Here is a 25304-nt window from a genome sequence, read left to right as displayed (position 1 = left end):
ACGAAGGTGCTGGTCGCTCTAGCCCGTGATTACGAAACAGAGATGAAAACCACTGTCGATGTGTGTGCTCCCTTCGGGAATGTTCACGTTCGAAAAATGACAGGCCTGCGCAGAAAACGCAGCACAGTCACAGCGAAAGCTGGAAGAGCGGCATTTCTAGAGCCTGTTGTAAGCTCTCTGGGGCTACTAATACAAGCACACGTTCAAGGTACCCACTACGCCACAAATCATAATTTTTGCGGAGTTGGGAAGCAGCGACTACGTCACTATTTGTCATTTTCCTGACATAGGAGGTACCCGCAACACATCTGTAAGGCATTATCTGCACTTTGTTGATACGGTGGCTGATGACGATGAAGAATTATGGTGAGCCCTTAGTAATGGCTTGGAAGCTTTAAACGACTCCCTAGATACGTAATTCGCATTGTGCGATGCCCGGTCGCTATTTTACTCTCCCACCAGGCTATATGCCATACGTTAACGTGAGAAATACGTTAACGTGGGGCATGGGAGCCTTATGGGATTCCTTGGCAACCATTAGAAGTGCATTTGCGAGGAACCCACTACGCTATAAATCATCATAATTTTTGTGAAATAGGGAAGCAGCCACTATGCCATTTCTCGTCATTCTGCGGAGAACCGTGGTACCCGCTATGCACATGTGAGGCGTTATGTGAACTTTGTTGGTGCTGTGCCTGATGACGATCAAGAATTACGGCTGCTAATAATAATGATATCTGGGGTCTAACGCCCCAAACAACGATATGATTATGAGAGACGCCGTAGTGGAGGGCTCCGGAAATTGCGACCACCTGGGGTTCTTTAACGTGCATCTGAAGCTAAGTACACAGGCGTCAAACATTTTCGCCTCCATTGAAAATGCAGCCGCCGCGGCCAGGATTCGATCCCGTGACCTTCGGGTCAGCAGTCCACTAAACCCACTAGACCACCTTGGCGGGGCGAATTGTGGTTGAGCCATTTGTAACGGGTTGGAACCATTCAACGACCCACTCGTTGCGCAATTCGCATTCGTTACACTTCGTTACAGAATTCGCGTTGTGTGGCGCCTTTTTCTTATTCTGCTCTCCTTGTACGTTATATTACATATTTTAATTGCGAGGTATATCTTGCGAGGTATTTATGCGTCTTTAAAAAACAGCAGAGCTAGGGATATTGACGATATACAGATCGAGCCGGTGAAGTTTGTGCTTGACATAATTGCTCCTTTGCTTGCCCACATATACAACCTTGCAATAATAACGGGCTGTTTTCCGAAAATGATGCAGATCTCTAAAGTTAGTGTCCTGCACAAAAAGGGCGATAAGAATGAGTTGTCGAATTACAGGCCGATTTCTATATTGCCAATATTTTCAAAAGGCCTTGAGAAGATCATTCATAAACGAGTAACAAAATTTTGTCACGCTTTCAATCTAATTAATAAATCTCAGTATGGCTTTTCCACGGCAAATCAACTGAATCTGCACTACTGACCCAGAAGGAAATCATCCTTAAAGCTTTTGAATTAAAACAGATATGTGTAGGCATTTACATAGATTTTTCAAAGGCGTTTGACCGGATTCACCATGCAACATTGTTAGAAAAACTGCAACTCTATGGTATTCGCGGCACGCCACTGCTCTTGATAAAATCCTACTTGAAGCATAGGTTTCAGTGTGTCAGCTTAGGAACGGCAGTTTCATCGTTACAGCAGGTAGTCACTGGCGTTCCGCAAGGAAGCAATATTGGGCCTTTATTGTTCATCCTTTACATAAACGATATAAACACTATCAACAAAGCACCAACTTATGTAATTTACGCTGATGACACCAGCCTATTTTTCACTGGAAAAAATCTGCAATATTTAGCACCTCAAATAAATAACGCCCTTGAAGACATACAAAAGTGGAGTAAAGAAAACTCGCCGTTGATCAATGATGAGAAAACAAAGGCCGTTCTTTTTCATCCGCGTCAGCTTTCAGTCACCATTGATAGTCCTTTATTTTTAGGCACGGCGCCTATAGAATTTGTGAACTCAATAAAAATTTTAGGTGTGCTGTTTCTAAAAAATATGTCCTGGGACGATCATTTTGACCACGTTCAATCTCATGTGGCTAAAAGTGTGGGTGCTATTGCAAAATTTCGACACATTCTGCCTGCATCGATAAAACTTATGCTCTACAACACGCTTTTTTTATCTCACATAAATTATTGTTTTTTAGTGTGGGGAAATTCCACACAAAGAAATAACCATAGAATATTTATGTTACAAAAAAGAGCTCTTCGGTCTATAGCTAACGTTTAACATCGTGCGCATACAAAGGAATTGTTTCATCGTTTTAACGTTGTACCCATAGAAAAATATTATGATTGGAAACTAGCTATCAAATAAAAAAAGTCAGTTTATAAAAATCAACATGACCTTCTAAATCTCGCTAACCTGAGAGGAAATGCTCCTCTCTATTCTCTCCGCAAACAAGACTTCTGGAACATCCCCTTTTGCCGAACAGAATACGGACGACAGATGTTGCAGTATTGTTTGCCTCACTTACTAAACACACTCCTCAGTAGCGAAATAGAATTAGAGAAACGTAGTATAAGTGACATTAAAAAACACTTCCTGTAACTAATCCCCGTAAAAAAAAAATTGCTGTACTGTATGAAGAGAGATGTATCTTCATTGTTTTTTGTTTGTTTGAAGTTTGCCTGTTGTTATGGATTAATTATTGTGTTAAATAATTATCTTTAGCTGTTGACGATCTGTACATATATACATTGACACATACTCTTTATCTTTGTAGTCGTAAATATTGTAGAAACAAGGTTTAAAGTGTCACGTTAACCACTTTTTCCTCCTTTTTCTTTTTTTTCTCATGTAACGCGTTGGTTTGATTTTGTGATAGTATTTTTTCGTGTATGTAACGCGCTAGTTTGTTCTTTGATTGCATTTTGACATCCTTGTGTGTCCCTACTGTATGCCCTGTATATGGGGGCTTGGGCTTTCCTCAAGCGAATTGTATCGCTTTTTGCCCAAGCTTGCCCACATCTCCAGGATGTAAATAAAACTGATTTGATTTGATTTGAAATGTGGTTCCTTCCCGACATGAAGCCTGTATAGGGTCTTTTTGCAACGATGTTGCAAGCATCGGTATGGCTCTGTGGTAGAATGCAGGGCTCCCACGCAGAGAGAGGACCCTGGTTCAAACCCCGTTCCATCCTGGATATTTTTGCTTATTTCGTTCTTTTTTTCTTATTTCGCGCGATAACGTTTACGGACGCCATCGGCGGCGGTGGCGGACAACTGCGGCTCAAAAAACGGCTGTTGTTGTGACCTCATGGCAGCTTTCGCTGTAAAAAATTAGAACAGTACATCTAAGCACCTTTACCTATACGTAAACACAGCCTAATGCTTTTTAGGCGGATTCTAGGCACAATACATGTTTCCCGAAGTTACATTCCATGAGGGAGGCAAGATGCAATGGTGGCAACAAAACTCTTTACAAGCTGCAATCTCGTCTTAGTTCTCGACTCCTCTACAATAACGGATATAACCCTTAGAGGGCAGACAAAACAATATGTACATGTTTTCATTACAATCTAAACATAAATTCGCTGTTTTTATATATTGAATTAAGTTATATTTTCTATTCAAGTTCCGTTCAGGTTCAGGTGCGTTTTAGGCTTCGTAAGGTCATTGCTTTTATGTGCCCGTAATAAATAATAAACGGATTTCGTAACCTATCATAAGAAGGAAAGCATTTACGGCTCATGTCACTTTTGATGGCCACGATATTTTATGTTCGTTGCCTTCACTGTGAGTAATATTATGGTCATCTATAGCTATGGCTTTTGAACATGCACGTCGATCGAAAATTTCATTTTCATGTCATTTATTGATTTATTTACAACAAGTATGTTGCGGGAGACCAGGGGAAAACAGCTGATCAATCAGTTTGAGGGTGTCCTGGCCACCCTACACGTATGTCAGCGTAAGCGGTGGCTGCAAACAAGAAAAAAAATGCGCGCATATTATATTGCACATGGCTCATTTCCACGCAGAAAAGAAGCGTGCTTGCACAGACAACATGAAGAAACTTTCAAAACTTTTCTCTTTCAGAGACAACGAAAACAAAAACAAATAGACGACGATGTTTTGAAGGCAAGTTCATGGCAAGGATATTGTGGTAAACAGTCTCCGTAGTTCTTCAAATGAGGTTTCTGTAATGTTAAAAAGCTGCTGTTTACTCATTCTGTTTAGCAATGCTGGTAGCGTGAAGCGAAGCATTTGTTTATCGTAATTAGTGTGGCATTTCCTAATTTACCATTCCTCTGGTTTGCGTATATTATACTTTATTAAGGTGGCCTGTAATCCCGCTAGAGTCTGTAGAGTACTTTTTTTTCATTAAACTAGATTTACACTGGCGACACAGATTGATTTTACCGGGACAATGTTGTGTCTTACAGAGAGATCACTGGTGTGTGACGCGTATGAAACCTTGCATGCTAATTGAACGGCACGTTTTTTTAATACTGCGAGCTCGTCAATGTTTTCTTTTGTGGTAGTACCCCAACCTAGCAGTCCATAATAAGTATTAGTACGAAAAGAGCGTTATGCAGAAGCATATTGATGTATGTAGGTCATTCGAAAGAGACGCGGCGCGTCACACCAGTAAATTAGGTGATGCGCCGCTATTGTAGATGTGAAGCGTTTCTGGCGTCTCCGAAAAATACTTGTCTCCTTCACAACAGCAAGTAGGAGACATCTTCCCAGCTGCTGCCAGTTCCAAAAGACTTGTGCTTTGCAAAGCGTCGAATTTGACAGGCAGGAGACTTTTATCGTTACCGATCACTTTGAACCGTATTCTTTCCCATCAAGGCGGCAGCTGGTTGAAAAAGCGCCGTTGTGATTCCTACCGGAAAGCCGCACAACTAAATGACTGTGTGTAGCACGGCTTTAGAGAAAACCTTCGTTATACAGATGAGTTTGATGGAGATCACCGACTGATTCCCTTTTATTCCCTTAAACTATTGCGTCATGTTGCTATTTTCGTTAGTCAAGGGTAGATAGTCGTCATCCATTTTAACCCAACGCGAATGCGCTGTATTAACCGATTCGCAAACTACAATACATATATACAGGTTTGACATTTTCAGAAGCAGGTACAGAAGTAAGAAATGCAGAAGGGCCTCGTATACGAATCGGACAAAGCAATTCTAGGAAGCAAATGAGTGCATTTACTGTAAAGGTTTTGACTGAATATACATATAGACACATGATCAATTAATAAGAAATACATCAAAGCAACGCAAGAAATGATTTGTAAATGAATTATTGAGGTGAGAGCGGGTATGTTGCAATCTCTAAAATTATTAAAATAACACCATTAAAAACTTTGCAAAAAAAAGGACAGCCTAAAAATGGTACCAAAGAAGACATGTTTTCAGGGACCATTTGAAACAGTTTGAAGGTAATATTTTAAGTAAATGTTAATAGTGTTCCAAATAGAAATTCCGCAGAAAAAGGCAGTTTGCCTATCATAACTCTAACCATCTACGGTCTATTTAATTTTTTTCTTTTGTAATATCATTCAAATCAATAATGAAGCAATACCACTCGCGATTTATTCCGAATTTGATGCATATGCGAATACACCAACCCGAAAGGGTACCATAGCGGCTTAAAATAGAATTTAAATACGCTTTGTGCACACGTAATCGGCCTACGTCAAAAGGTTCCTTTTTATTCATTGCATATTTTGTTCCACATACGATCGGTGGGTGCCGGTTGTGGCTCAGCACGAATCCGAGGTCCACATATTATGCACTGCCAAGAAAAAACACGAGATTTTAAAAAGGCACTCAAATAAGCGGTCGCTGTCGGGTCGGCTTCGTTCGTTCCAGGTTTGGGGCTGCAGAACTGCCGTTCATCACGCCACTCGCCATGCCCATCACCATGTACACCATGATCGGTAGTCCACCCTGCGCCTTCGTCCGTTCTCTGGCCAAGAAGATCGGCGTAGAACTCGAGCTCAAGAACCTTGATTTCTTCAAGAAGGAGCATCTCACACCAGAATACCTTAATGTTAGCAATCATGGTGTCATCCCGTGTTATTTGAGAATGAACTGCGTTGGCTATAACCGCATATGTACATCTGGCTCTAAATTTACAAAACCGTTATTTCGTAAATCGGTTTCAAATCTTTTAGCCGGCTTGGGTAACGGAATATTCCGCATCGTGATTGGCTGAGATATTCTCTAACGAAAATTTTTAGCGTATTACGTTTTTGTTAATACGGGCCATGTTCTTTGTTGGTCTTAAATAAAGCGCAGTCCATAAGCTTTTAATAATTGGCGTTTTACCTCGAAGTATCAGTTTAGGTTGTTAGCATTAACTATCCCAGCATTTGCCTGCTATCGGAGTGCCCGAGGCTAGGTATCTTCGGGCAAGCCTTCTAATTCTTGTGACAGATTTTTGAAATATGTTCTTCTGTATAGAATTCTAAGGCTCTTCAATTTCCATGTACAACGACTCCCGCGTTGGTGGTGCATCCGCAAAATAGTTTATCATTGCAGAGCCATTCTTGAACTGCGTCCGCCTCGTTGGTACTCTGTTTACGGTGTTCGGCTGCTCTTGCAAAAGTCGCGGGTTAGATCACGGCCATGGCGGTCGCATTTCGATGGAGGCAAAATACTAGAGTCCCGTGTGCTGTGCGATGTCAGTGAAAGTTAAAGAATACCAGATGGTCGATATTTCCGGATTCTACCAGTACGGTGTGCCACGTAATCATATCGTGGTTTTGGCACGTAAAACCTCAGATATTATTGTTAAAATTATGCATTCTTTCCTTCCAAATTTCTAGCACCTTGCTTTCGCGATACATATTTTTTTCTTCATTTTCTTGCCTTTGAGACCAAACTGTGAACGTATAACGATGTGTGCAAACGCATGCTGTGTGTATCCACGCTTACTTAGAAGAAGTGAAAGTTGATCTATCCAACTTTGAGAATCAAATTCAGACGATGGAACAAGAGTACTGATCGAGCATGGGTGCAGCATGTTAGTAAATGACCGGTCATATCACATTTAAACGGCGTCTTTTATGCCTTGTATTAAAATTCAGGGTAGTTTTTACCCATTATGAAATTTATTGCGTAAATGACTTCTAAAAAGACTCACTTCTTGCCTAACAAATAAAAACGTTGCATCAAATCTTTACGGGCGAAAATGACATATGACAATAAATGTATCTGCTCTTCTCTTAACTAATGTTTTTTTGTTTGAAATTGCAACATTAGAATAAGCATTGGGACTGAAGGCACCGTTTCAATTGACGGCCCTGCGCAGCAAAACGTCAGTACAGTACATATGAGAATATGACCAAATTTTCTCTTTTATGGATAAACCCTTTCCACAAGGTACCGACGCTTGACGATTCGGCATTTATCGTTTACGAGAGGTCGGTACACGTACGAATCTTTTTCCAATAAATCTCGAAACGAGCACGAATTGTTCGTACCTAAATGTCTGAAACTTCGTCGCATCTGTTGTATAATGAAATAAATTAGGGTGCTGAATGTGAGCCTCACACAGGTCTACAACACAAGAAACGTTATTGACTACTATAAGTGATAATCAGCGTATATGGCCCAGCATTCTTCTGCAGGTTACCCAGCAGCTACAGGAATGTTGCAGGACCGTGTTAATTTTTTTTTCTCAAATAATTCTGTTTTGCTTTCTGATAGTCGCACCGGTGCATCTTCCATTTGTGCGAACTTAGCTAATCGAAAAAGAAAATAATCAAGTAATGAAAAAAAGTTACACCATTTCCCGCTAAAGGGGGTCATGAGGCGATGGGAAGCCGGAGCACTTGCACGATCGCGTTCCGTTGGCGTTCGTTGGGCATGCTACGGACCTCGCGTCGTGGAACGCGAAGAGGAACGCTACGCGCGTCTTATCTTCCCTCTAGCCTTACTGTTAATTCTCACAGGGCGAGCGGGGAACGCGGTGCACAGGCGCGCGAGAGGGGGCAGCGTAGGAGAGAGAAGGGGTAGGGAACGCGTATACGCTGGCGCTCATCGTGGCGTTGAGCAGGAGAGGATTTCGGCATGTCTAGCCCGCGTTTCAGAGGAAGAGTGGAGAGGGGTAAGAGAGAGGGGGAGGGCGAGGGAAAGTGCAAAGGTGAAAGGGGAGAGAAAAGTGGAGAGTGGGAAGGGGAGAGGGGAAGTGAAGAGGAGGAGTGGTGAGGGGGTGTGGAGAGGGTATGCGCATGCGCAGTGGGGGTGGTCACGCCGCACACCACCACCACCGGTTTGAACTCCGCTATAAGATGTTTCCCATCTAAAAAATTCATGCTCCTAGCTTTTCTCTATCGGAAGCTTACCCAGCTTTTTAAATTTATACTCGCTGCCTTTATATATATATATATATATATATGTATATATATATATATATATATATATATATATATATATATATATATATAATATATATATATATGTATATATCTATATATATATATATATATATATATATATATATATATATATATATATATATATATATATATATATATATATATATATGTTCTGTCTGCGCTTAATATTGCGCACTTTGGAAAGGCTCGCGGCATACAAGAACAGGCCGTGTGGGCAGCGGGCACGTACCTGTACCTTTACCTTGACGTGAATATACGTTGGTGTGACAGCTGTTGGATTGCTTTTACCACTGTTTGCATTTTTTAAGGCACCCTATTGGCCCCGAGGAGTTACGGAGTAGCCCTCTATCGGGCGCGCCTTGATTGCGTGCTAGGCAGGATACCGGCGGCGCGCTCCTCATAGGTTTTGCTGTCAGCGTTCTAGAAAAACACATCGCGGAAGCCCTCCAGGACATTTCTCTAAGTACTTTTGGAACGAAATATGTTCCTTAGTGTCAAACTAATAATTTTCGATGAATAGAAAGCACAAGATAGTTTACAGTCGCTGTCTCTTTGCAGAAAACGGAGAGCCCGCTTCACGCGGTCACCGCGATGGAGACCCCTGAACTGGCGGCTTCTTGCGTGAAAGGTAGCTGAGGGCAAGCTACGTGAAATATCTCGTTAGGGTAGACTGCCTTTATAGCCAAATGGAGCATAACAGAAAGAAGCCTCAAGCCAGCGATCGCACGGGTTCGCGGCGACACCGACAGTGCGGCATGTATGTCCGTACTGATGGTTTCGCTTTCGCTACGAGCGTGTTTTGGCACCGTGCTGTGAACTTTAGGCCGCAGATTATGATGATTCGTGAGCACACAAATAAGTACTTTTGTTCGGACGCTAACACATCGCTTCAAAAATAATTTCGTTACAGCTAGGAGTTCGGTGGGCCTATGTGCCGTCCCGACGATTAAATGTTTATTTTTTTGTCTGAATTCGTGTACATTTCAATGTAATTTGTCAAGTTGCCTCGCACTGAATATTGTTCGGTCTTCTGAGTGGGCAATTGCCGCTGCTTCTGTTTCTTAATTCCGTGCATTCGCTTCCTTTTGTGCTCACACAAAGCGTGAGCAAATGCGATGTCTTTTTTAATATGTCCCTTAATTATAGTTCCCTTTGCATTCCCGTGAACTTGCCGCAGTCTGCAATCAGCAGATTCACAGACAAAAGCATCACGACTTCGATGTTGCTGGTGGAAGGAGAAGCGGTCTACGAGGCCAAGCATGTAGTTGCATGCAACGTCAAGGACAAGAAAGAGAATACGTTCGCCGGACTTGTACTGAAGGACCCACACGAACTTGAAGTCGCTGTGAAGAAAAACAGAAGTAATTGCAGCAATTTGCAGCTGCAAAGCAGGGTAACAACAACGCGTAAAGAGTATAAATGCAAATTTTTAATGCCCATTATTATTTGACTGGTATCCCAGCAAGGTAGTGCCTTTCCCATCCTGCGGGAGATAAGCACCGTTATCCGGCGGGAAGCGCGCGCGAACGATCGTCTCCGTGTGCGCTTTCTGCTGCTCACCGAACATCGCAGCACCGACGCAGTAGCGAAAGCCTTCGTCGCGGAAGTGCTTGTTGCACACACGACTCGTAGCCGATAGCTGCTTGCCGGTTCTCAGCTTCACAACCCACGCTTCACGCAATTTCTTGTCGCGCGGGTACAGGTGCAGACTGACACCGAGCTCTGTTGCGTAGGTCTGGCACTGCAGCACCGAGCAGTAGAGCACCATCTTCGTCGCCTTCGGGGGCAGCCACTCCTATCACAATGGCTTGAATTAAATGTGCTCAAAAAACGAGAAAACATCCGCATTCGGACAGACCGCAGCGCAGGTGGAGCTTGAAACTTTCGTTTCCAAAGCACGCGGCAGCGCTCCACAAGCAGCTGATGCGGCCGCTGAGACCACGTGATCCTGCCAAGGACGTCACGCCGACGGTGGCGCCGGCATTTCCAGTGGTGGGCCTCGAAGCCAATAGCGAGGTGCATTCTGATACCTTGAATAGCGTCCTGCTATGTGGACATGTTAAGAAGGAAAATGAGGTGCGAGCTCACGGGTGAAAATTATAGCGAACTCATATAAAGCGAACATGTATTACCCGAGCAACGCCATAAACTAACGTTGGAGAGAGACCATGACCACAGCTTTCTGACCGGAAAGACTTCAAGCTCCACCCGAATCAATGTGTCAGGTGTCACGGCTGGAAGAGCGAATATAAGAAGCCATCAGCTCTAAGGAAGTCTTATGTTAAAAAAAGAACACGTGATTCACGTCTGGAAAGTAAATAAAATGCACGGAGACTACCATGTAGCTGCCTCCCCTAATGGAACGGAATTTTCGCATCTTTAGCATTTGTGATTTTGCAGGCAACGAATGAGAGGTTACACTTATGTTAATCAATAATTTTCTATAAGAAGGTGCTTGCGTGTGCACCGATATTTACGATATCACTGTTGCCATAGAAAGTTTAAAATCGTATAGGGATATTTGCGGTGAATAAAGGCGTGACTTATTTATCTCTCATTCTGACTTCTAGCAAAGCTATAGCTTACTACTTGCTGCGTAAGTACGCTCCCAAGAGTAGAACTCTATCCAGAGTGCGTGAAGCACCGCACTCGCATCGACCAGGTCCTTACCGCTGTTTGCAGCACAATCCAACCTCACAAGGTGACCTTTTTCGTGAGTACCCGATTTTCTGCACAATTCTTGATCTTCGGCCACGATGGGCTCTTTTTATTGGATTTTTTGCGTTTTAAGGCTTTTGGCACTGCACTTTAGTTCTCGAGCTGATATTATGACGCCTTCTTTGCTCTGAATTTTCTGACACCTTGCTATCGCAGTCCATGTTTTTTTTTCTGATTTTCCTAGTTTTGAAACCAAACTGTGAGGTTTTCCTCGATGATGTATGACGATGCGAACAAATGCATACTTTGTGTATATACGCTTACTTCGAATGAAAGTCCTGCTAGCGAGCATGGATTCGTTATAAAAGAATGTAGGTATATAGGCTCCCGTACGCAAAAAATGCATGAAGACAATGCAAACACGAACTGTCAACTGGAAAGGGCGCAGTGCAGCGGAAAAGAAAGTAGACACAGAAATTATCCGCGCATGCGCAGGCATGGTACCGCCACCTGTCCATCGTTCTCTCGTTTGCAGGCCTATCTTCTTTGACAATGCACGCTCATTTTCGCGATATGTAAAGTTATGGGGATCATACATTTTGAAACCCCTCGTAATATTCATGTTACACACTTGCCGATGTAAGTATATTTGACTATAACGTTACAGTGCATAGATCGAGCACAACACACTAGATGATTAAGATCGATGTGCTAGTTTAGTAGAGTCTTCGTAAGCTTTAAGATTTCAGCTCATTATGTAAGTATCATGAAGCAGCAAGTGATATTCCGCTATTGCCCCGTCCAGACGTTGTCATTTTTTACGATATTTGGAATATTGGGGGAGGGGGGGGGGCGTACTCAGAAATCACACCATCTCCCGCTAAAGGGGACCATGAGGCGATGCGAAGCAGCGTTTCGGCATGTAGAGCCCGCGTTTCAGAGGGGGAGTGGAGAGGGGAGGGGAGAGGCAAAGGGAAGAGGGGAAGTGGAGAAGGGCAGGGGAGAGGGGAAGGGCAGAAGGTGAGGGGAAATGGGAAGTGGAGAGGGAGAGGAGAAAGGGGAGTGGAGAGGGAGGGGAGGTGTGTGGAGAGGGCTTGCGCATGCGCAGTATGGGTTGTCACGCCGCACACCACCACCACCACCACCACCGGATTGAACTCCGCTATAAGATGCTTCACATCTAAAATATAACTCTTGAGTGTGCCCATATATGATCGAACACGAGGTACCGGTCACCATTACAAATTTTGATAAAGCTTACTGGATGCCTAGGCCTTACACCCAGAACAATGGTTTCGAAGTTAGTGCTGTGAAGAAAAAAGGCTTTTTTCGCCAGAAAAAAATGTAATGTTTGGCCGCAAGAAACGATTTTTCGCCGATATCGCGATTCCTGAATTTTGAGCGCACCTAGGGAAAAACGGCGCTCTTCACCAATATTTGCGATGGTTACTGAGCGGACTGTATTGAAAGACTGCACCGCGACGGTATGTGTGCTTTGTTGAAACGAGAGTTCTTGAATTTGTCGAAGTATATATATATATATGTATATAGATGTAATATTTTTGCTTCTTATTTTTTATCCTAACAACTACGTGGAAAGGGGTAGCCGTCACCAAGCAATGGTGACAATAACTCCTTCATTTATTTTCTATTTCAATAAAAAAAGTGGTTTGCGAAACACGCCGAACTTTGAAAATAGTTTTTTCAAAAATAACGTTTTAAATTTTTGTTAAAGTCCCCCTGATTGAAGTCAAGGCAGTCATCTGCCATTCCGCGTAAAAAAACATTGCATTATTTTTGTTGCTAACGAGTTACAATGCCTCACATGTGACCAAGTCAGCCTAGCGATCACGCCGTTCGTTATGTGCTGAAAATTGGATATAAGTTGTTCAAATTAATTGTACGTGACATAATCACAAAGCATCAGCTCCACAAAAACAACTGCGCATCCAGGTGTCATGGTGCAAGAAGCCTTGTCTTGCGATCAGCCGCTTGGCAAACCCGCAGCAGAGGCCTCTAAATGCTGCGGGCGCTGCTGCCGGCTGGGAAAATGAAAATGAGATTGTAATTTCTCTGCAGCGACCCCTTATGAATGAAAAGAGAATGCCGACCAGCGAGAAAGTGAGTCATTCGAAGAAAACGTGCTCAAGGGCTTCGAGCACCTGATAGGTGACAAAAAGTTCGCGGTTGGCGACCAGTTCACACTGGCTGATCTTTGTCTGTTCTCAAGCATGGTTGGCTTATTGGAGGTAAGCAACGTACGGCGCTTCCTTGTGCGTCCAATAAATTTGCGTGTAGGCGGGACGTAGTTGATCAGTTATTAAGGCGTTGAGCTGCTGAGCTCAGGCAGCTTCGATCCCGGCAAAGCCGATCGTAATTTTGGCGGGTCAATCTGCAAAAGAGTAAAAACAAACAAATATTCGTCCACTTCGATTAATGTGAGCATCAAGGACCGATACGTGCTCGAAATGATTCCGTAACCGTCCACAAGGACAAGCCCCGTAATAAAGCTCTTGTTTCGGCAGAGAAAACCCCATCATTTTTAGAATGTCTCCGAATTTAGCAAAACTAAGACCTCTCGCTAGATTGGTGATGTGGGATGAAAATGTCAACATTTCGTAAGAAAATGAAACACCCGTGTCTCATCACCACAGTGTTTTGTATATGTATACTGCAAAATATTGCCTAAGTGACAACAAAGCAATATACAGGGAATTCAACGAGAATTCAACGAAAAAAAGAAGGCTTTCATAGCATTGTTTAAAACATGAATGTGTAAGTCAATGCATGGCATTTTCCCACATGGAGAGTACGATCATCTGTCTGAACATTGCTACGACGCTACAGAAACGAGCAGGAAGGAGAGCACGATGTGTGCTTTGGACGCTCGGTTCAAGTGAATATAACTGTGATAGTATTGTACCTGCCTTCGAACGGATGAAAGCATAGGCAATTTGGCTATATGGTAAACTACTTAGCCTCTCTTAGCCTCTGCAATGAGACCATTAGTAATTATTGCGCACAAGCTTCCTTCAACACGTGTAAGCTCGGCAACTGCTGGGTTTACGTCTCAAGCTTGCCTTTATAGTAGCAGAATTAGTCGCAAAGATTGCTTTTTGCATCGCCCTCATCTCTTCTATAGGCGTTAACTTGAATCAATGCCGCACTTTAAATGTGAAAGTAATTAAATGCCCGGAACTTTGCACAGATAACTTTAGAACAGAATGTGAACACAACTAACAATACAAGTGGATGTTTATTTCATACCTCGAATACTTGCGCAAACCTGCACTGGGCATCAAAGCAGCTGGTTCTATAAAATGCAGCGACCAGATGACGTCACGTTCCAAACGTTGGGAACTGACGTCCTGTCATCACTTATCAGCACAACCCAAGTGCTGCACTAATATGGACGCGAGCAAAAAAAAAAAGGAAAAATGATGACCGCAGACCTCGGCATGGTACCCTCCTTTCTCCTGTAACATACGCTGCCATGAAAACAAGCGCGGCCCTTTTCTGTTTTTTTTTTTTTACGGCGTGTCACACAGACACATACAGTGCGCACAGCTGCTCTACCGTAGCGGTATGCGCGTGCTATAGCATGTGGAAAGGATTTCTACATACTGCACTTAGGGTACGCATTATGTACCATGGCACTGCTAGGGATTATCGGGAGAAGTGAACACAAGTCGCTTTCTTCGTCAGGAAAATGGCTTTGATCGAGAGGACCTATTTGATTGTTACGTAGCCTACATTTATGAATAGACTAGGTAATCTGTTTTTTACAGCGAAAGCTGTTATGAGATCACATGGGCCGTTTTTGGAGCCGTAGTTGTCCGCCGCCGCCAGTGTCCGTAACCACTATCGCTCGAAATAGGAAAAAAAAAAACGAAATAAGAAGAAATTTCCAGGATGGAATGTGGTTCGAACCTGGGACCTCTGCGTGGGAGCATCTACCTCAGAGCCATGCCGGTGCTCGAAACTGCTTTGCAAAGAGACTCTATACAGGCTTCATATCGAGAAGGAACCACATTAACATATGTAATGTAGCGTGGTAGAACAGTAAAATAACCAGCAAGCGTCACACAACGCGAATTCTGTAACCAGGCGTCACACAATGCGAATTGCGCAACCAGTGAGTTGTTAAATGCTTCCAACCCATTACAAAGGGCACATCCATAATTCTTCATCGTCATCAGCCACAGCATCAACAAAGTGCACATAATGCCTTACAGGTGTTTAGCAGGTACCACGGTTCTCCGCAGAATGACTAAAAATTGCATATGGGCTGCTTCTCTACTTCATAAAAATTATGATGATTTACAGCGTTGCGGGTTCCTCGCAAGTGCACTTCTATTGGTTGCCAAGGAAGCCCATAAGGCTCCCATGATCCATTTCCTCAGGGTCTCAATAAAGTTAACTCCCTCGCTCTATCTCTTTCTCACGTTAGCGTATGTTATAAAGCGTGGTGTGAAAGTGACATAAAAACCGGGCGTCACACAATGCGAATTAATTAACTAGTGGGTCCTTTAGAGCTTCCAACCCATTACAAAAGGCCCAGGCGTAGTTTTTTATCCTCATCAGCCGACGCATCAAGAAACTCCTCATAATGCCTTACAGATGGTACCTCGCTTCTCCGCAGAATGACGAGTAATGTCGTGGTGGGTGCTTCGCAACTTCACAAAAATTATGATTTGTGGCGTAGTGGGCACGTTGCTAGTGTACTTGCATTAGTAGCCACAAGAGAGTTTATAACGGGCTCTAGAAATGCCGGTCTTCGAGCTTTCGCTGTGACTGTGCTGCGCTTTCCGCGCAGGCCTGGCATTTTTTAAAAATATTTTATTTCAAACAACTTTTTTTTAGCTGCATGAGCGATTTAGCGTCGCTCGAATTCTTGTCATGCACTGCCTGAAGAAGGGGATGCTACTTTAGCGACAATCGCAATTTGCAACTAACTAACTAAAAAGCCTGATTTGCTAACTGAATGCCTCTGAGTTACGCCTGCTTAAAAGAAATCGTAGCCCTAACTTTGCATTCCAGATATTCGCCATCGAAATCTAACACCAAGTATTTCGTAGGATATCTAATCACTAGATGCATTGTAGGAGCTGCGATTTCGGCGAAACAGGCATTAATTTACTACTTATTGGCATGAATTACGTAATTGGAACATGTGCAATGAAGAGAATAAAACTGACAGGGTCCCTTAGTCATTCGCCTAAGGCGACTCAAAGGAGAAAGCCATCTACTTTTCCTTCTCACTCGATGTACTGATCCCCCCTCCCCTTCCGAAAGCTTTTTCCGCACCTACAGACCGTCAGATGTGGTTCGGAGCCACAGACCGTCAGACGTGGTTCGGAGCCAAGGACCGCATGACGGACTATAACGACATCACAAAAGCCTACCGCATGGCTCGCAGGACTTTCCCACTCCCGCACCCGCGGTTGAGTCGAGCGGAAGCGGTACTATTGAGACAGCTCCAGACCGGATCGCTACCGAGTCCGGGACTGATGCATCGCATGTACCCCGAGACATACCCGACCGACAAGTGCAAGGTCTGCCGGAGGGAGACGGCGGATCACACGCACATCTTGTGGGACTGCATCAAACACCCAGAGGAAGCGAGATCAAGAACGATCCCGTCGCGGCTCGAGGAAGCCGCGAAGAGCTACGACCAGGATCAACAGCTCTGGGCCGTCCAGCAGGTCCTCGGGGCGCTCGAAAGGCAGGGACCCAGCGAGCCGGCAACGGCGAGCGGAGACCCGCGCCGAGTAACGGCAACACCGAAGACGACGTAGGCCCTCGTCGGGGCGCGCGAGCGCCTAACTGCAGGCACAAATAAAGTTTGTTCCAATCCAATCCAATCCAATCCGCACCTAGCCTGGTTTTTGCGCCGCCTTCAGGATCGAAGGCACTGCAAGCTTTGTACATCTCACCCGCCCTGCCTCCATGATCGGCCCACCTTTGACCAGGCGGCGATGTTATGTGACGACGTTATAGTGGCATTATGATGACGTTACAAATTTGGACGATATTTGATGCCTTGAAGACGTCATATGGGGACGCCGTCAGGTTATGATTTTTGCGTCACCGTTGTTGACGCTGACGCTGCGGGCCGCCGACAGTCAATTTTTCGCGTTTGATGACGCATCTAAGGCTTTCGCCTTAATACAAACCATTGTACACTTACAATTACCTGCCTGGTTAATATTGTGGCTTTTCACACATGTAGCGTACAGATCTTCATTAAGGGAACTTGAAGTGGGACAACAAGGCTGTCTATCAAGGATGGTCTTTAAAAAAGTATCTTGAATCTACTTAAAGCAGGAGGAACAAGCCATACACGGAAATACTAGGAGTTTAGCCAATTCTTAGACCGGCTGCCATGCTTAATAGTGAGGGCAGATGTAATCATACATAGAAAGATACACTCATGAGAATGATAAAAAAAAGAAGAAAAATGCGAACATCATATGAATGCCGTAAGGCTTTATACACTGTAACAATTTTCAGCGCACCAAACGAGAAACTGCAAATTGATTCTGCAAACTGTCTTCGCATTTCAGATGCGTTTCATCGCCAAGGTCAAGTTTTCGAATCTGCGCGATTACTACGAGCGTGTTTTCCCGAAATCACTGGTTTCGACAAGATCTACGAGCCAGTCCTCCCCGCCATACAAGAGCGTTGGCTTGACTTGAACTGAGCCACGATGTCATGGAAGACCGTGCGACTGCATCTATGTCAACGTTCACCGCAATAAAACGTCAAACACGTTGTGTGAGAAAAAAACAAGCAGAAAAAAAATAAGAATGATCATTTCTCGGAAATCTTGCAGTTGAGTTTGCTATACATTTTGCAGTAGACGCATTTAGTGCTTACCAACATAGCATAGAGTTCGATAAAAAATACGCAGGCTTGTGCACTTGCCGCAGTTTTCATTCTGAGGAAAAAGTGGCAGTTTTGGGCAGTCAAAATAATCCGGTGTCCATTGCCAGATTACACTTCGCACAAACGCGCATAGTGTCAATTTAAGGAGGAAGGAATTATCTCTTTCGATAGTATTCAAGCAAATAAACCAGATTAATAAATATAAGATGAATGAGTGAATGAATAAACAGTTTCCTTCGCGCGGGGCCGGGGGAAGAGGAGATTAACCCCTGTCGTGTCGCACCCTCCGTCGATGGTGATGGCGGTGCCTCAGGTGACGGCTCGAAGTCCTTGGACCCGGGCGGCATCTTCAGCTTGCCAGATGGCCCGAAGCTGGTCGGCCAGCTTCTCGCTGGTGAGTGAAAAAAAAAGTATTTACCTAAAAATCGGTTACAGAAGTGCTAGACCTGCACAAAGTTAATTATTAAAGTATACCACAACAATTTCAGAATGCAACTTTATACATGGGAAATCCGCGCAATATTTCGGCGATATTCAACCTTCTATGTTCTACAGGAAGGAATGAACGGCTCTCGCGAACCGCGGCGCGGCACCAAAGGCGGAGCCAGAATTTTTTTTTTTTTTAGCTACACCACCAAGATAGCTGCACATGTTCTCAATCTTCTGGTCATCAGAGACCTACCCATTTTTTTCGCATGCCTATTCGTAAAACGAAAGCCAGCAGTTGGGGCTTGCGGAGCTTTCCCCAAAAATGTTTGGTTCTACAATTTTTCGTCGGTGGTCATGCAATCTCATCTCAGTACGTTTGCGATAAATTCAGTCTGCTGTGTCATCTGTCGTTGCTGTTGTTCGATGAGGTTCAGGATAATGCTCACCTCCGTCGATGTCTTCTCTTGAACTGTGGGTCCGCGCGAAGGACCCAAGACCCAGTTCACGAGCTCGTCCAGCTGCAGGGCCAGCCTGGCGGATCCCGTCTCTAGTTCTTCGCAGTTGATTGAAGCTCCTTGCAGCACCATCTCGACGAGGGTGGCGGTTGTCGCATCGCTGGCAAGGTCCTTTGTTGGCTTACCTTTCACTTGGTAGCTGGTGAAGGTTATCTGACTTGATGACGTTCTATCGACGAAGAATGTCACCCACATGTTCGCTTGACGGCTACGCCAAAATGTAGCGTTCCTTTAAGGTAATCCACTCAGACATTAAACTAGACAGAGACGGCTGTCGTCCAAAATTTATTATCCCTGTTCCAACTCCCTCGCTCTTCTTCACCACGATCTCTTTCCGTTGACTCTTCAGGCACAGACCGCTTGAAAGATGATGGTAGTTTCCTGGTACGGGGTGAACAAGGAACAATTTGCTGAAGAGCCTTCTTGTTTTTAAGTGGACCACTGGGGTGTATTGCGACACGCAATTTTTATGGCATATATCCGTTTATGATGATGATAGTTTCGTGATACGAGATACAAGGAACGATTTGCTAATCAGCTTCGCTGTTAGAGTGGTCTTGAACGCGGTAACCTCTTTGCTGGGCGACTGTATAAATCATCTCAAGACTTGGTGAACCCCCTTGCTCGGTGTAGAATCCTTGCTGTCTCATCTACTTGGCTGATAGCAAGGATGCAACTTCGTTCACTGGGTCTTGAGTAGCACAGTCGCAGTCTGTTGTGCAGGGAAAAGAAAAAGAATTTATAAAATGAACACCAATATATCGCCACACCGGTGCACAACCAATGAGGGGGGGTGACGCTGCGGTCAGACTTGACCCACCACCTAACGGAAAACCCTGAGCACGCCTATGCATATGACGCTCAGAAGACATACTCGGGACGCTTTGCTAATGTGTGGAGACCATAGATCCATTTTTTGAGAATGCTCCCTATTTCGCAAACATCGTCAGACTCTCCAGAGTGCGCCGAGCACAGACATTATGATTATTATTTTATGGAAGAAAAAGATAAGTGTTGCGGCACGTCCACACTGCATGTGAGCACATAAAGCCATACGAGCCCCTTCTTCAGTTCTTAAAGTCAAGTCATTTAAGCACTTGATAGGTGGTAGTTGAGGTGCACTGTGCATGTGCATTGTGATATGTCCGTACTAGCTGTTCCTCTCACTATCTGCGCCTCTATTTTACCCCGTCATTTCAATCTTCGAGAAAGCATGAAATATGCACTCTAAAAACGAAGAGAATACCGGTGAGCCTGATTGCGGGAGTACTTTCTAGTCCCATATTTAACTCCTTTTTTTCAGAATAGATCACCTCTTTTTTGAGCCAGAGTATATTAATGACCCCAAACCGAGTTTTAGCAATCCACCTCAAAGCAGGAAGATAACCCTTGCCGAAACAGTAGCAGGATACCAGTAAAGGATGACTAGTACACATCAAGGAAAAATGGCATAACCCGGGCCAATATTCGGCTTCAAAATTGCCTTTGACCGTTTTAATCATATGGAGATAGTAATTATGGCTAAATAACGAGCACTAAAAAAGAAAACGCAAAAATAAGAAACAAAGCGAAAGAACGAGATTCGAACCCGCGACCTATTCAGGCACCATAATTTGGGAGTCCACGCTATCGCAACGCCCGACTAGAAGGCAGGTGGGTTCTTCTTTTTTTTAATGTTTTAAGTAATGTCGGCGGTCTGTCTTCATTTTCTTGTTTACAAATGTAGATTTGAGTGTGTCCGTACATGCGATTACCAAACATAACATCGTTAATTCGTTTGTTATGTGCTTCCCGGGATCAGCACGTCAGTCTAGCACGTTTTGGCACCGTACTTCTAAATAGACTGAACACTTCATTTTTCGTCACCGGCGGACATATTTTCGGCCATTCTTGTCTAGGTTGCGTGGCTACAGCCGCAAAAGTTCACTCGAGCCATACCGACTATTAAGCTTAGGGCAGCATACTCCGTGTGTGACGTTTCTTTCGAAAAGCATGAATATTGAAGTACAGAAAAACGCCAGGCCTGCGCTGAAACCGCAGCACAGTCACAGCGAAAGCTGGAAGAGCGGCGTTTCTAGAGCCCGCTTGGGGCTACAATACAAGTACACTAGAAAGGTACCCACTACGCCATAAATCACAATTTTTGTGAAATTGGGAAGCACCTACTAAGCAATTATTCGTCATTCTGCGGAGAAGCGAAGCACCAGCTACACGTCTGTAAGGCATTATGTGTACTTTGTTGACGCGACGACTGATGAGAATGAAGAATTATGGCTCAGCCCTTTGTAATGGGTTGGAATCTTTAAACGGCCCACCAATTACGTAATTTGCATTGGGTGACGCCCGGTCGCTATTTCCCTCTCCCGTCATGCTGTATAACATACGTTGACGTGGGAGAGAGACGGGGAGGGGGAGGCGACGAATTTTACTGAGATCCCGAGGAAGTGGATCATGCGGTTATAGCTTCCTTGGCAACCAATAGAAGTGCACTTGCGAGGATCCCACTACGCTATAAAGAATTGTAATTTTTGAGAAGTAGGGCAGCAGGCACTGTACCATTTTTCGTCATTCTACGGAGAGCGTTGGTACCTGCTAAACGCATGCAGGCATTATGCGCACTTTGTTGATGCTGTTCCTGATGACGATGAAGAATTATGGCAGAGCCCTTTGTAATGGGTTGGAAGCATTCAACAACCTACTCGTTGCGCGATTCGCATTGTGTGACGCCTGGTTACAGAATTCGCGTTGTGCGACGCTTGGTGCTTATTTTACTCTTCTACCACGCTATATTGCATATGCTAATGTGGTTCCTTCCCGACATGAAGCCTGTATAGGACCTTTTTGCAAAGCAGTTTCAAGTACGGGCATGGCTCAGAGGTTGAATACTGGGCTCCCACGCAGAGGGCCCAGGTTCGAACTTCGTTCCATCCTGGCATTTTTTTCCTATTTCGTTTTTTTTTTCTTATTTCGAGCGATACTGGTTACGGACACCGGCGGCGGCGGCGGCGGCGGCAGCGGCGGCTGCGGCGGACAATTACGGCGCCAAAAACGGCCGGTGAAATGATCTCATAACAGCTTTCGCTGTAAAACTTAATAACCGTTCGAATGTAGTTTCGTTCATGGCCGACTCAACAAGGTGATATTTGCTCATTCAACTATACAAAATGCGAAGCTAAAAACGCAGAGATTAAGCGTTCTCAGTGCCTTCCAGTACGCTAAAGGGCACTGGGGGGCGCTTGCAACGCGGTTTTTTTCTGATTTGTCGTCTCTAGCGCCAAATCAAAGAAATGCAGTGCTCTTCACTGCATAGATGTGCGCAGTGAAGAGTGGTCATCACTCGCGGTATGTCGGCAAATCGATATAGAGCAGGAGTTTAACTGTGTCTTACATTCTCATGCCATACGAGTATACTGGAAGGCAATATTACCCGAAAGTGGTGTAACTGGGCCCAGTCGGCGCGTGCGATGAGCGGATAGACTGTTTAATGAGCAACCACGGAGGCATGCGTGACGTGTGGAACCAATTCGTCTGCAAAGGAGCAACCACGGTAAGACGCAGGCTGTGCGCAGAGATACGTTCCTTTTGCAAACCGTTGTCAGTGGTTTGCAAAAGCCGTCCTCCCAGAGAACATCTATGCCCACTTTAGAGAACAGAAACTATATTTCAGTGTAGTGCGAAAATAAGGGTAGCGGCAGAATAGTGAACTGCAATGGCGCGAGGAGAGGTGGCGTCCTCCCAGAGAACATCAATTCAATGAATAACTTCCATTCTCCCACTTGACCTAACCGCTTAATTCTACTAATTAAAAAGTTAATTAATCTAACATTTCTAATTACTGTCAAAAATAATACTTTTAATTATCTAAAAATGCCTGCCGCTACAAAAAAAAAACACTTGTGAAGGGAGCGAGCAAACTTCGCATTTCCATGAATTTTTAGCATTTTTGGACACATTTCTTGAAACACCCTCTACATGTAGTATGCAGAACTAATGAAACCTACCGACAATTAAGCCAAGTAATGCATGGAGGCATTATTTGTGGTTTATTAACTGCATTGTAATGATTGTTACTTAAATTGAAAGAAATTATAATGGTCTAAAAATTGCCCTTTCCGTACGTACGTGGGATCCGAACACGCAACCTTCGAATTACCCGTCCGATGCTCCGCCATTTGAGCAACAACAGAGGGTGCTCATCCATCCACTTGTTGTAGAGTATTTATGCGTGTTTAATACCTGGAAGTCTTAGCCACCGCCGAGGCTGCAAGTGTGGAAGTTTTTTTTTTTTTTGCCAGAGGGTGTCACGGGGCACGTGATCTTTGCACGAGGTGGTGGTTGACCAATAAACCCTAGCATGCTCCCTGAGGCATCAAGTCTGCCGGGACGAAACCCTCGCTATGAAAAGTACGAAACGCACTAGAGACATGCTTTTCTTGATGGTAACGCAGTCTTAAATTATTTAATCACCATTGATTGAATGATTTGAGCATCAGCAATTCACCCTGGCAGCAGTAGCAACTTTACAGTTCTTCCTGAGACTTGCTTATTGTTTAGCTCTCAACGAGGATGGATAATTACAACATAGCGAGTGATCTCGGTAATTGCACTCTTTCGCACACCGCTGTATAGTTGTTGCCCATGAAGTGCCGCTTAATGGCTGTCTCCATGGTTTTGCTGGCATTTTAGTTCTCTGCAGAGTGCCGCCAAACCACAATACTTGTTTATCGGTGTGCTGATAAATTGGTGTTCATTGTACAAATTTTTAACAGCGAAGTTTCTAGCAAATCGTTGCTTGTTAGAAGAACCAAATACTATCGTCATCCTAAACGGGAATGTGCTACAGAAAATGGGCGAATCTCACCACTCCCCACTGGTTCACTAAGAAAGAGAGAGGTCTACAGAAAGAAAGAGACAGAGAAATATTGAGAGAAATAATGAAAGTACAGACATACAAAGTTAGAAATGCAGAGAAAGATACAGAAAGAGAAAGAAAAAGAAACACGGAAACAGAGAGAAAGAATGAGAGAGACAGAAAAGCAGAGATATAGAGAGGGAACGAAGAGAAGTAAAGATGACATGAGCTAGAATGAGAAATATATAGAAAGAAAGAAATAGAAGGAAACAGATGTAAAAGGAGATACAAGAAACAAAGAGAAAGAGGAAGAAAGAGAAGAACGAAAAGAAAAGAAGAATGAGAAACAAAGAAGGCCTCCACCTTCAGGCTTGGCACGACGCGTGCGAAGCTAGTCGTGCCAACGCACAAATAATGCGCTCGTTTCCGTACGGAATGGTTGAGGCATGCACCGAGAATCGAAGCTAGGCTAGTAATTGAGAAGGCGATGCGCACGGGGCCCGACTACACTATCGCGCTATACTCGTGATGGCGAAAAACCTCAAGCGTTCTCAAACTTTCCTGTGTTTTTTTTTTTTTTTTAATCGAGCAGCCGTGGACATTAGGCCCCGTTATATGGTGCATCAGATAAGCCCGTCATAACGAAATAGAGATGAATACCACTCTCGCCATGTGTTCTCTCTTCGGGAATGTTCGCTGTCGAAAAATAGGAGAAGTACACCTAAGCATCTTTCTCTATTGATTCAGAACGCCGTAACAAAGCACAGGAAAAAATTACACCATCTCCCGCTAAAGGGGACCATGAGGCGATGCGAAGCCGGAGCACTTGCACGATCGTGTTGCGTTAGCCTTCGCTGGGCATGCTACCGACCTCGCGTCGTGGAACGCGATGAGGAACACTATGCGCGTCGTGTCTTCCCTCTAGCCTGGCCGCTAATTCTCACAGGGCGTGCGGGGAACGCGGTCGACAGGCGCACGAGAGAGAAGTAGCGTAGGAGAGCAGAGAGAGGGGGAGGGGACGCGCATGCGCTGGCCCTCATCGCGGCGCTGCGCAGGAGAGAATTTCGGCATGTAGAGCCCGCATTTCAGAGGAGCCAACCGAGGCAAGCGCTGGACTGAACGCGCGCAGCGCTCTACCACTTGAAGGAGATGAGACTAGAGGAGGAGAGTAGTGAATGCGCCGTGAGAGCAGAAGCGAGAACGCAGGAGAAGTGCAAGCAGGTGCTGGTAGAGTAGTGGAGAGAGTGACGCGCAACTGTTGGAGAGAGGGAAGCAGGAGAGTCGCGCATGCGTAGTGTGAGCGCGGACTATTACGCCGCGTGCGGAATACCACGCCGCGTTAAGCCTGTTTCACATGCAAGCTATTTTGCTCCAAGAGCGGAGCGGCTGCCGTCGCGGGAGCCCCAAAAACAGGTTTTAAGAGCGACCAGTGGACGCTCGTAACACCGGCGATCCAGATCGCCGGAGTTGGAAAAATTCGCTCGCGGCAGTGTTGCCCAAGGTCACCCAATGGGAGAGCAGTGACGTGGG

At 44.6% G+C, this 25304-nt stretch overlaps 1 protein-coding gene across 1 annotated transcript; it reads left to right on the top strand.

Annotated features, from left to right (window-relative positions):
* The first annotated feature begins 5938 nt into the window (after window positions 1-5938).
* On the top strand, window positions 5939-17788 carry LOC119391660 (glutathione S-transferase D1-like). The gene is given in 5 exon segments (XM_049415361.1): window positions 5939-6078; window positions 7395-7454; window positions 11003-11048; window positions 11050-11145; window positions 17657-17788. Coding segments are annotated over 5 exon segments (474 nt in total).
* Window positions 17789-25304: the final 7516 nt, after the last annotated feature.

This window comes from Rhipicephalus sanguineus, chromosome 4, assembly GCF_013339695.2.
Source record: "Rhipicephalus sanguineus isolate Rsan-2018 chromosome 4, BIME_Rsan_1.4, whole genome shotgun sequence".
In the NCBI taxonomy this organism is placed as follows: Eukaryota; Metazoa; Arthropoda; class Arachnida; order Ixodida; family Ixodidae; genus Rhipicephalus; species Rhipicephalus sanguineus.
Note: the sequence above shows the minus strand (reverse complement) of the source record. Positions and strands in the feature narration are given on the sequence as shown.